At 37.4% G+C, this 12,265-nt stretch overlaps 1 protein-coding gene and 1 long non-coding RNA gene across 4 annotated transcripts in view; one reads left to right on the forward strand and one right to left on the reverse strand.

Moving 5' to 3' along the window:
• Positions 1–1,424, reverse strand: part of PPP1R1C (protein phosphatase 1 regulatory inhibitor subunit 1C) — a 130,567-nt gene extending 129,143 nt beyond the window's left edge. For both annotated transcript variants that reach the window (XM_045822997.1, XM_045822921.1), the window contains exon 1: positions 1,344–1,424. In XM_045822997.1, the coding sequence (XP_045678953.1) occupies positions 1,344–1,424 (81 nt within the window). The remainder of the gene's footprint in view (positions 1–1,343) is intronic.
• LOC123808423 overlaps positions 1–12,265 on the forward strand; it is a 37,271-nt gene that overhangs the window by 1,717 nt on the left and 23,289 nt on the right. Inside the window, exon 3 of one of the 2 annotated variants that reach the window (XR_006783789.1) lies at positions 8,917–9,208. The exons of the other annotated variant lie outside the window; for it this stretch is intronic. This is a non-coding gene — a long non-coding RNA (uncharacterized LOC123808423). Of the gene's footprint in view, positions 1–8,916; positions 9,209–12,265 lie in introns of those variants that run through there. 2 annotated transcript variants of the gene reach the window in all.

The following is a 12,265-nucleotide window of genomic DNA, read 5'->3' on the forward strand; positions in this document are numbered from 1 at the left end:
GTCTCTCTTGGAACCTCATAACATTGAGGACGTTTTTAAGATCCATTACCCTTATTTCTAAATGAGAGAAGCCTAGAAAACTCAAGTTTCCAGCAGGTTAAATTTAACAGCATGAGATTTTTATTTTAATTAATAGCATAAGTTTCTCTCATTTTCCAGTATAATATTTAAAATAAATCAACAAATAAAGAATAAATATGGATCTTGTGAGAATATAAAATTCTTTTAAAAGTAATAGGTTTGGAATGGGTTTTTTCTTAATTATAGAAACATACTATAATCAGAATCTCTAATATGTCCTTGACTCCTTAAATATATAAGTAAATTCCTAAAATACATGTCAGTTGGATAACAGACAAAATTTACCAATGACACTTTGCCCAGGATAGAACCAATGCCTCATTCAACACAAATACATGTTCAAAGTTGTATTTATTTGGCTCCAGTGTGGGTGAACCTACTTCAGATTATCAAAACATCCTGGAAAGTTATAAGTATCAGATTTAAGAATTTTTTTAAAACTTTGTATGTACTGTTTAAAAGAAGATTTGGGGAAAATTTAGGTTTTAAGAAACTAGTGAATTAGTTTGATGACTCTGTAAATTTCTTTGCTTTTGCCTCTCCATTGCTATAATATTACTACAAATGACCTTTAACTGGTTCCATTGCATCAAGAATCTAAGTAAATCTGAATATGAAAAGTAATACAAATGCAAACCAATCACACATGAAAGAGACAAAGAGAGAAATACAGACATATAGATATACTATACATGACAAAGGAATCAAGAAAATGTTAAAATACTATTTTTAATATCTGAATAAAATGTGTTTTGAATTATACATATACATATAAATCCTATCATATATCACATGTACTATAATTAGTCTTCTGTGTAAATAATGAAAAACATTTAAATAAAATATTAACTCTATAATCTGAAATAATTCCAAGATTTCATGCTTTCATTGTTAACTGAGTCTTTTTATTTGACAAATGATGAAATAAAATGTTGCTAATTTTTAGAATTTTTAAAGTTTCTCTAGATGTTGAACCAATTATTTTAATAAGCAAAAGCAAACATATGTTTTGATCCAAATCTGATCATTAATGTAACCAGTTTTCTGATCATTCCTGTAACCTAACAGGTGCTAATTTTGTATCACATGAAATGCTGCATTTTAACCAATAGTCCCCACATGCAACTCAAATACAAAGGCATATGGAAACCAATTTATTTCTCATTCACATATCCTGGAAAGCCATGAGAAGCTTCCAATTAATAACAAGAATGTATGTCCATGTTACGTTATATAACTGGGCCCCACCCAAATTTGCTTACCTGCTCTGCTGCCTCGGGCGCTATCTGACTCTGGAATAAAGGCACAGCAAACTGTATCTTTTTGGGACTGTTGGGCTCCATGGTAATGACGAGAAGTAGTTAGAGACTTGAAGGGCTCAGAAAGACTAACCCCAAGTGGTGTCTCAGATGTGTTTCCTCAGGCGCACTCCACCCAGCCACACAGAGTGCTTAAATAGCTGTAATCCAGAGTGAGCAAGTGAAGATGCCGTGGTCTGAGTAACTCCCTCTTCAACATCCACAGTGATGTCTGGCTTGACTGCTCCCTCACCAATCCCTCAGATCTTCTCAGCACAATACAGAAAAGAATAATAAACTAATTGTGTGCCTCTTCACTAATACACATGCCAAACATTCACTCAACAGCTAATTGAAAATGCAATGCTAGCCTTGAAGGACCTGTGCCCTGGGATTTGAAAGAAAGGCTCTATCAACTGTACATTACTAGCTGGCTGTTCAAAAGTGCAATGTAAGCTCCCTCTGAGTATTGCAGGGATGAGCCATTCATTATTGATGAACACAAAGCAAGAAGTTTTCAGAGTTGGGGGCAGGGTTTGAGTATGCAATCATTTCATTTTTCTTGCAGCAACTTATAATTCAGACACCCTTGCTATTTTATATTCAGCCACCAAATAGATGAATGGCCGCAGAGGGGAAGCCACAGCCAATAATATGGTATACCTGGTTAGGTTAGGCTGATCATAGCTGGCTGAGTGAGCATCTGTGGTGTAGTGAGCACAGCATTGCCACCAGCTGAGCAGATCTTAGTTCAAGTTCCATCTCTTCCATTAACAAGCTATGTAGCCTTAAGCAAATCACAGGCTATGTCTAGGACCCCATATGCTCCTCAGAAAAACAAGGGTTGGACTCAATGACCTTTAAGGTCCTGTTCCGTTTCAGCATTCTGTAATTGTAGTTCACAGTTTTCACTAGAGTGGAAATTATTGGACAGCTAAATTTAGCAAACAGTTTGGAAGTCATTGCTTCTGCAATGACCTCTGTTTTATTTTCTGATAGGGCTGGCTATTTCCTCTGACTTGGAAGAAGTGACTATAAAACATTAGTGAAACACAATGGTATTTGACATTGTGTTTTGTTGTCAAAAAGTGGGGATACGTGTAAAGATGAGAACTTGAAAAAAAAAGCATAAAAGGGGTAATTTCCAGAATGGTAGAGAATGATGGTCACATTGTCTAGCGGTGAAGACAGAGAGAGGAAGAAACACTGCCTGATCTCCACATCAGTGAATGTTAAAGGGGAGGCAATGACATAGTCCAATGGCCTTCACGCATTTGACTCCTTTTATGAAGGAAGCCTGAAAATGAAGCAGATTTAATGGAAGAAAAAACTTGAGTTTTCTACTACCTTATTTGAAATATGTTGTTTAATGAATACTAGAATTCTGATATGTTTTTGGATTTGTATAATACATTTAGACATTGACTACTATTCTAATTAACAAATGAAGTTTTCTTTTTTGTTTTTTAATTGAGTCCATACCAGGAATCTCTCTTAATGATTTAAGTATGCAACATTCTTTTAAGAGACTATAGAAAGTAATATGCATTATTAAAGTAGATTTCTATAGCCACTAGGGAAAAAAGCAAATGAAGAGGTGGATGTGAAAGCACTTTCAGCTGAAGAACAGTGCTGACCAGCAAGAAATTTTGTGATGGGGTCATCCTTGTAGTATCAAAGAAAAACTTATAAATTACAAGATGTGTAAGAGTTTAGAATGGCCCTAAAAGAAAATCTAAGTTAATATTATTAGTGAAGTTATTTCCCTGAATATTGTTTCAAATTATATAACAGGAAAACAGGAAAGTATTTCTAGTGAGGAACGAATTCCACACTTCACTTAGTGGAGTAGTGAAGAGCACGATGCACCCAGCGGCGCTGAGCACAAACCCTGGTTCTGCTACTTACTCAGTTTATCAGCAGAGGCAGTACTAGAACTCTCTGCTGGTGAGGTTGAGATAAATTAATTTTTAATAAGACCTTATTACAAGCCCAGTATATGATAGCTACTCAGTAGAAGATAGCTATTATTTTCCCTTCAGTTAGATTTTTCACAAGGCATATATTTTTTAATCTCCATTTCTACCTATTTGAAATGATTAGATATCAAGATAATAGGTGATAAAGTGAAATTCCATGTATGTATTAGGGTATAAATATTCACAAAATTATTCTCATTGACTAATTGCTTTATTTTGAATAGTTTGACCATGGATACTATGTTGTAAGGGGAATACCTAGACTCTGTAAGCTTCTTCTTCACCAGACCAACTCCTATGCATCCTTCAGGATTCAGCTGTGCATTGCCACCTCTAGGAAGCTTCCATAGCTTTATTCCTATCCACACTGGGTTTACACCCACCTCTTCTGTGTTCCCAAAACACCCAGCATACCTTCACTTAGTACAATAACTATCTGTCTATTTTTTATCTGTTTAGCCTTTTGAAATGCCACTGATTCACATAGTAAATACTTGTTGAGTAGACACTACGGTCTATGGCATTAGAGAAGAGACTGTGTTCAAAGGTGTTTAAGGTCCATTTAAAGTTAAATTCATCTGGCTGGTGTAGCTCAGTGGATTGAGTGCAGGCTGCAAACCAAAGTGTCGCAGGTTCGATTCCCAGCCAGGGTACATGCCTGGGTTGTAGGCTATAACCCCCAGCAACCGCACATTGATGTTTCTCTCTCTCTCTCTATCTCCCTCCCTTCCCTCTCTAAAAATAAATAAATAAAATCTTTAAAAATAAATAAATAAATAAATTTAAATTCTTCTTTTAAGAATCACTTAAAATGAAACAAATTTGAAATAATCTAAAAATTTTAATGTGTTTATATGGGGAGTATAATTATACTAAATGTTAAGTGTACATTTTTCTCCCTGTTAGAGATAACGGTAATAGCTAGCCCTTAGATGATACTTACTATGTACCAAGCACTATTGTAAGTGCTTTACCTGAATTAATTTATTTAATATTCACAACAACCCTGTGAGATGGATGTTATTGCCACTCCATCCCTAACTTAAAATAAGGAAACTGAGAATCAGAGTTTAAGCAATTTTTCCAAGGAATACACCCACACCTGCACACACACACACACACATGGCAGAACCAGGATTCAAACCCTGGCAATTTTGCCTAGAGCCTGGGCAAAATCATGATGACTGCTGTAGCATAAGGAACTGTAGAGAAATTTGTGTAAGGCACCAGAACCTCTACAGTGGTTAGACCATGAGAACTGTATGTTAAAAAAAAAATCTTAAAATGACATCATATATGAACAAAAGGAAAAAAATCCTAGCATTCTAGTAACTGAGAGAAAATTACATCTCAAGTTAGCTGTAAGTATAGAATGAAAGATCTAGAGTTTGGTATTATGTCACCACGCTGACTTAAAGGAAGGTAGCTTTTCTTTTCTCTCCTTAAGTAATAGTTTCTATCATTAAATATTAAAAATATCTATAGGACAAGCAATAACTGTAGTTTCTCTTCAAGATAAGTACTACAGTGATTAAAGAAGATAAAATATTAGGAAAATAGGCCATTAGGCCTTCCTAATTTTACTCTATAATTCCTACCTGACCCTATTTTCCACAGCTCCTAAAGACTGCGATTCAGGCCACCCTCTGCCAACCTTTCTGTGGCTCCTCCTACTTTCCTGAAAAGCTTTCCTGCCTTCCCTCCTTTTATCCAAACTGGATTCACCCTCCACCTCCTCGGGAAGCCATACTCAGATTCTCCAAAGAAGAGGAATCATTCCCTTTTTTCCTCTCCTGGTATTTAATTTTATGAAGTTTTATGTTATTCTATAACAATTTCTTATTTGTTCCTTTGGCTTCCATCCCTAGACTGAAAATCCTTTTCCATCCTACCTTAGACATAAACAGAGCAAGCAAGGCATTGACACTTAGTAGCTATGAGCTCCACTGAGGCTTCTTCTATCTGATATTGTCAGAAAACATAGTGTCTCTATATTCTGAAATTTCCCCGAAACTGCAGCTCATTCTTTTTAGCACCACACCTTGCTTTTAGTTTAATATTTTAATGGGCACTTAAAATATATTCTATTTTCATGCCCTTTAAAAGACAACATTATTTGTCCTTTTTCCTTACTTTGTAGCATTTATATAAAACATCAGTTATTGTACTCTGTCATAGACCAAGATGCCACCCAAAGCTGTTGGTATTTCTTGCTACCCCAACTGGCTCCACATTCCATCGATACATAGTTCTGGTAACTGTTTTTGAGTTTTTCTTATCTGATGATTGTCAATAGTGGTTTTTTTTCCTCACCCAAGGACAGGTTTCCACTGATTTTAGAGAGAGAGAGGAAAGGAGAGAGAGGGAGAGAAGCATCAATCAGTTGCCTCCCATATGCATCCTGACCAGTGACCAACAGCAACCTTAGCGTACGCCCTGACCAACAGTGAGGGCAAAGGTGCCAAAAGAACTGGCACCTTTCGGTGCACAGAGTGACATTCCAACCAACTGAGCCATGTGGCCAGGGGCCAATAGTTATTTTTTAATTGTGACTTGTCTTAGTCTTTTCAGGCTGCCATAGCAAAATTCCAGAGACCCATGGCTTATAAAAACAATCAATCATGTCTTGTTGTTCTGGAGTCTGGGAAGTCCAGGATCATGGTGGTGGCAGATTTGGTATCTGGTGAGAACCTGCCTCCTACACAGTCATATTTTTGCTGTAACCTTTCATGGTGGAAGTGGCAATGGATGTCTGTGAGGTCTTTTATACAGCAGGACATTACTCCCATTCATGAAGGCTTGGCTCTCATGGCCTAATCACTTCCCAAAGACCCCCACCTTCTAATACCATCACACTGGGGGTTAGAATTACAACACATGGATTTGGGGGGACCATAAACATTCAGTCCATCACATTCACTGACATATAATAAGTGCTTTATTTGTGGAAAGAGGAAAGAGAAGAAAAGGAAAGAAAGGGGGAAGGGAAAGGTTTGCCATTTTAAGTCTTATATTTTTTCAAGTTCTGCACTTATAAAGAAGATTTCTCAGACTGAGGTCACTAAACTGTAATCTTTAGTAAAATTCAAGCCCCCACAACACTTAAGTACAAAAGTATATTTGCAGTCACTCTCATGTTGAAAGGCTGACATCATTGATTCATTTATCTAGTGCCGACCATATCCTTTGAAATTGCGTCCGTTTTTCATGATTGCATATTCTTGTCTTCACTAGTTCAAAACAACCTTGATTTACTCTAGAATCTCCATATCCATTAATGCTGTGTTTATAATGTGTTCAACTGAAGAATTACTACTGTTATATAAATACTCGGGATTTTTTCCTCCTAACTACGAACAAGCTGTGTTGTTTAATGTATAATATTTTTCTGGGTCATCACTTAACTGCGTTTAATCTTTATTGCTTGTACAGATAGTCTCACTAAAGAGACCAGAAACCCATGAAGGATTTGCAGCATGTTCATAACAGCCATGTGGCTTCAGCAGTAAATTCATATCAGGGAGAAGGAACTGCAGGGACTTGAGGAGCTGGAGGATGTTTTGAGGGTCCTTTGGCACTGTGGGATTTGTTGATTCCACCATTGGGGAAGCAGTTCATTAGACCGTCCAAGTAGGGGAGAGTCATGCAGAAAGTCACTCACAGTCTAGTATGGATGAGGGGCCTTTGAAATGTTACACTGTGTGGACTGTTACAAAGATTTTTAGCTCAGGTCCAGCAAAGGCACAGGAGTGATGGAAAGAAGACATGGGGTTTACTCCTTACCCAATCTTCCTTTTCATTTGTTTTGCTACTTTTCAGTTTTATGCATTTCCATAGTTTATTTTTTTCCTTTCCCTGCCTTTTTTTGGGGGGGACATGATTATTACATGAAATACAAAAACTATAATTAGTGAGCTTACATAAAGCATATTAGTTTACAAAATGTTTTTATAAATATTATTCATTCATCCAACAAATATTTATTGATCATTCCATTCTATGCCAAACACTGTGATGTAAACATGAACAAAATAAACTCCCAACCTTCAGAAAACTTACCATTAACAGAAGAAGGCAAAACCTAAACAAGCATCACAGAACTAGAAATGCTAGAGTAGAAAGTGGTGAGAGGCAATAAAAATGGACCTGGGTAGGAGTGTGATGGCTGACTCTGGGCAACAGATACTTTTTGTTTGCCTATACAACATTATTTAAAATTGAGATGACATTTGAAAACTTATAAAAATAAGGACATCCAGATTCTCTCAATAAAATAAAAAGTCTGGAAAACTTACATTCTCATATCTACAAGGTTCCCATAGCTCCAGTAAACTTCCCATAGAATCACCTTCTGTAAACATGATCATGATTCCCACAGAGAGTGACAGGCTCTATCAGCTCTGTACAGTGTGTGCATGGTATTCATACCCAGCTGGCCCCTGTCAGTCCCTGAGGTAGAGGAAGACAGGCATGACAACATTCTATACCATGCAAAGCAATGTAAGATTTACTGTGAAGGCAACACGTAGAACTAGAGAGATTTAAGTGAGAGAGTACCATAACTGGATTTGAGTCCTAGAACAGTCATTGTTGTGCTTGTGTGGAGCATAGATCTGAAGGAGTCAAAATCAAAGGTAGGAGCATCTGAGGACATTATAAAAACCTATTCAACTGATGCCAAAGCCTTAACTAAAGTAGCAGCAGTGATGGTAGAGAGAGGGACAGAATATTCAATGGAATTGAATGGTGATAAGGAAAGAGAGAGATGGAACATGGTGGATCCAAGATTTCAGATAAGGAGCTTAGCATTTGGGGGTGTCACTCATTAAGAAAGGACCGTGAGGATGATAAGATATAAATCAAAAAATCAATTGCATTTGATTTAGATTTGGGCTAGTGTCACTGAGCCTTCTAAATGGTAATACTCCTTAGATTTTATCATCATTAAAATTAGTCAATATTAAAATTTAAAGTAAAAATAAAAATTATAACCATTTAACAGGGAGGATATGAGAAGTCAGAATCATAATTCATGGAAAGTGCTTACCACATTGCTTGAGTGGATGGTATTTTGAAAAGATGGTTACAACATCTTCCATTCCACATATTTTTCTGAAATGTGCTCTTTCTACTCATTCACCAAGAGGTGGAGTCTAGTTTCCCCTTAGTCACCCATCAGTAACCAATAGAATACAGAGGGTGTGATGCCACACAGCTGCCGAGACTAGGTCATAAAAGGCTATACTAATTTTACTTAGTTCTCTTGTAAGAACTTACTCTCTAGTCCCTCCATCTGTGACTACTCCGTCTTAGACCCAGCCACCACTCTGAAAAAGCTGAAGCCACATGGAAGCTACAGGTAAGCGCTCAGGTCTACAGCTCCAACAAACCTAACCTTAGAGTCTTCTTACCAGGATGCAGACATGTAAGTTAGAAAGCCCCAGAGCATTCTAGTCCCCAAGTGGTCTAGTCCTCCCAGCTGCTTGTGTTTTCAGAGCTTATGACACAAAGGTGCAAAAGAAAGCCTACCTACTCTGCTTTGTCTGTCTACATTCCAGGAGCTTGCTCTTAGGACACTTTCTTTCAAAACCTAAGGGCAGTGAGAAGTCCAAGTGACAAGAAGAGGTCATATGTTGACTCCAGACAACAGCCCCAGGGAAGGCCAGCTTTTGAGTCATCATAGCCATCCCCTGGGACATCTGAGTGAAGAAGCCTCCAGATGAGTCCATGAGTCCAGCCCCCAGCCATATGAGTCACCTCCGGCTGTTTGTGTGTTCTAGCTGAGGCCCCAGATAGCATGGAGTTGTCCTCACTGTACCCTGTCTGAATTCTTGACTTGCAGGATTTGGCAACATGTAAGTTGTTGTTTATACCACTAAGTTTGGAACAGATATACATAGTCAAAACTCAGTAATTGTTGGCTACTTTTAAAATTATAATTATTTTCATAATGACTGACCATTTTATATTTAAGTTTATAACTTGGAAGAGAGGTGTTTCTTGGAGATATGTGCATAAACATGAGTCATTGTCAAATAAGTAATTAAAGATGTGGGAGTAGATAAGTAAATCCACAAAGTATGTAGGATACAAAGAGAAGGAAGTATAGGATTTTGAGGAACTCAAAGATTAAAGGAGGAATGAAAAGACAGAATGGAAACAAAAATCAGTCAGAGAGGTAGACAGACCAGGAAAGAATGGTAATTCTGAAATCATGAAAACATGAAAATCAAGGTTAAAGAAGGTTTCTGTAGGAACATGTAATCAATACCAAAAAAAAGCCTGTAGAGAATGTAATAATGATCATTAAAATGTATCTGTTAAATTTTAATAGTTTTGACAAGACAGTAAATAACTTATTCTTTTTATTCATTTCTGTGATTTATGGGCCTCTATCTTTTTCTCTTCAGACACTCTTATCTGTGTTTTTCTATAGCCACCATTTTTGTTTGGTGGCTGATTCTACTAATCTCTGATATAGCATCAAATGATAAAGACTGAGGGCAGAGGCTTTATAGAATTATATGGAGTCACACACTGAATAATGACTGCAGGTATGAGGATGGTCCCTCAAGATTACAGTGGAGCTGAAAATTTTCTATTGCTTAGTGATGACATCATAAATTGTAGTTGTAAAGCTGCAGCCTTCATAACATCACAACGGTAGTAACGGTGACGGTATGGCACATTACTATAGCGTAAGGATACAAAGAACAAGGTATTTTTGTATAGCTTCATAGTGTTTTGTGTTTAAAGCTAAGCATTATTAAAAGAGTCAAAAATTTGTTTAATTTAAAAGTTTATAAAGTAAAAGTGTTACAGTAAGCTAAGGTTAATTTATTGTTGAAGAAATAATTTTAAAAATAAACTCAGTGTAGCCTAAGTGCACAGTATTTATAGTCCATTGTAGCATATAGTGATGTCCCAGGCCTTCACGTTAACGCACCACCCACTGATGCACCCAGAGCAACTTCTTGTCCTGTGAGCCCCGTTCATGGCAAATGCCCTATACAGGTGTACTATTTCTATCTTTTATGCTGCATTTTTACTGTACCTGTTGAATGTTTAGATACGCAAATACTACCATTGTGTTACTATTGCTTACAGTACTCAGTCCAGTAACATGCTGTACAGCCTTTGTAGCCTAGGAGAGATAAGCTCCACCACATCGCTAGGTGTGCAGTATGTGCCATCTAGGTTTGCGGAAGTCCATGCTATGATTTTCACACAGTGAGGAAATTGCCTAAGGCACATTTCTCATGGCATATCCTCACCGTTAAATGACACATGACTACAATTTTTTGAGACAGTGTTTAATAAAAACATTATCTTTTATTTTTCAAGACTTTTTTCAGTTGTAAGGAGAAAAATTAACATACAAATCATACGATTGAACAAATCTGTTATCACAGGCTAAGAGCACAGTGACCCACTGGGAAAGCACATCAATATTACTTATTCTAATTCAAACAGCAGATCAAACTATTGTTTGCCCAAAATCCACTTCAAGCTTTAAATATATATATATATGAACAGCTGGTGGTATGAGCTTTAGAATAATTACAGAGTGAGTCAATAAACATAAAATTATGTAACATTTCAGATGAAGATTTAAAAAATAATATGCTTTAAAACTATACCTCACAATTTCAATTTACTTATATCTAACATAATCTTAAATTGGCTTTTATAAATAGCTTGTGCAAAAAGAAAGGTGTTAAGTATTAAATGACAAATTAAATTGGAGTGCATAGTATTCAAAATTACTCAGATAAACTGATACACAATGAGATGAATGAATAAAGTAAAAAAATACATTAACATAAAAATGTGTGTAGATGAAGGCTGGACCGAAGCACACCAGCATTTTGATAATGTACATCTCTGTGTGCTAGCATTCAGGATCATTTTATTTCTTCATCAGGAAAAGTGTTGTTTATAAAAAAAATAAAGCACCTTCCTCATAGTTCTAAATTCTCCAAATAAAGGCTTAATGGGTAAATGTCACCTAAGCATAAGAATATTATGAAAGTACTTTATAGGGACTTCCGGCAAGATGGAGGCATAGGTGCATGCACCGTACCTCCACGCACAACCAAGATTGGAACAACAACAATTTAGAGGCAGAATAACACCCAGAACTGATAGAAAATATTTCTGAATGGAAGTCGGACAATCAAGAAGTTGAAATAGACCCGTTTATCCAGACCAGTAGGAGGGGCGGAGACAAGCAGTCGGGTGCAGTGCCAGTCGTGGCGCAGAGAACAGGGAGAATTGGGTACATAAAGCAACCAGGAGCGTGTAAGGCATCTGGGGCATGCAAGATCACAGCAGGTGGACCCTGAGTACACAAGTGACAGCTGGCAGACCCAGTGAGGCAGCGATTGTGGACCAGGGCAGAGTGCTCAACCAAGGATCCCAGGGAAGGGATTGAGGTCCCACAGAGAATGGAGCTACCACCATTGTTCCCTCTTGACCCCGCCCTCACATACAACGTCACAATCTAGCGACTGGGGTGCCCAACCCTGGAGAACACCTAAGGCTCTGCCCCCTCACCATAACAGGAGTGACCAGACCAAAAAGAGAGAGAGAGAGAGAGAGAGAGAGAGAGAGAGAGAGAGAGAGAGAGATGGCTCAAACAGAAGCACAAATCAGTGCCCCAGAACTCATCCTTTTGAGCAACCAAGAGATAGCTAACGTATCAGATGCACAGTTCAAAACACTGGTGATCAGGAAGCTCACAGAATTGGTTGATTTTGGTTGCAAATTAGATGAAAAAATGCAGGTTACCATAAAAGAAATGAAGGAAAATGCACCAGGAACCAACAGTGATGGGAAGGAAACTGGGACTCAAAACAATAGAGTGGACCAGAAGGAAGAAAGAAATAACCAAACAGGAAGAATGAA

This window comes from Phyllostomus hastatus, unplaced genomic scaffold, assembly GCF_019186645.2.
Source record: "Phyllostomus hastatus isolate PE091 unplaced genomic scaffold, TTU_PhHast_1.1 phas_contig_1, whole genome shotgun sequence".
NCBI classification, from domain to species: Eukaryota; Metazoa; Chordata; class Mammalia; order Chiroptera; family Phyllostomidae; genus Phyllostomus; species Phyllostomus hastatus.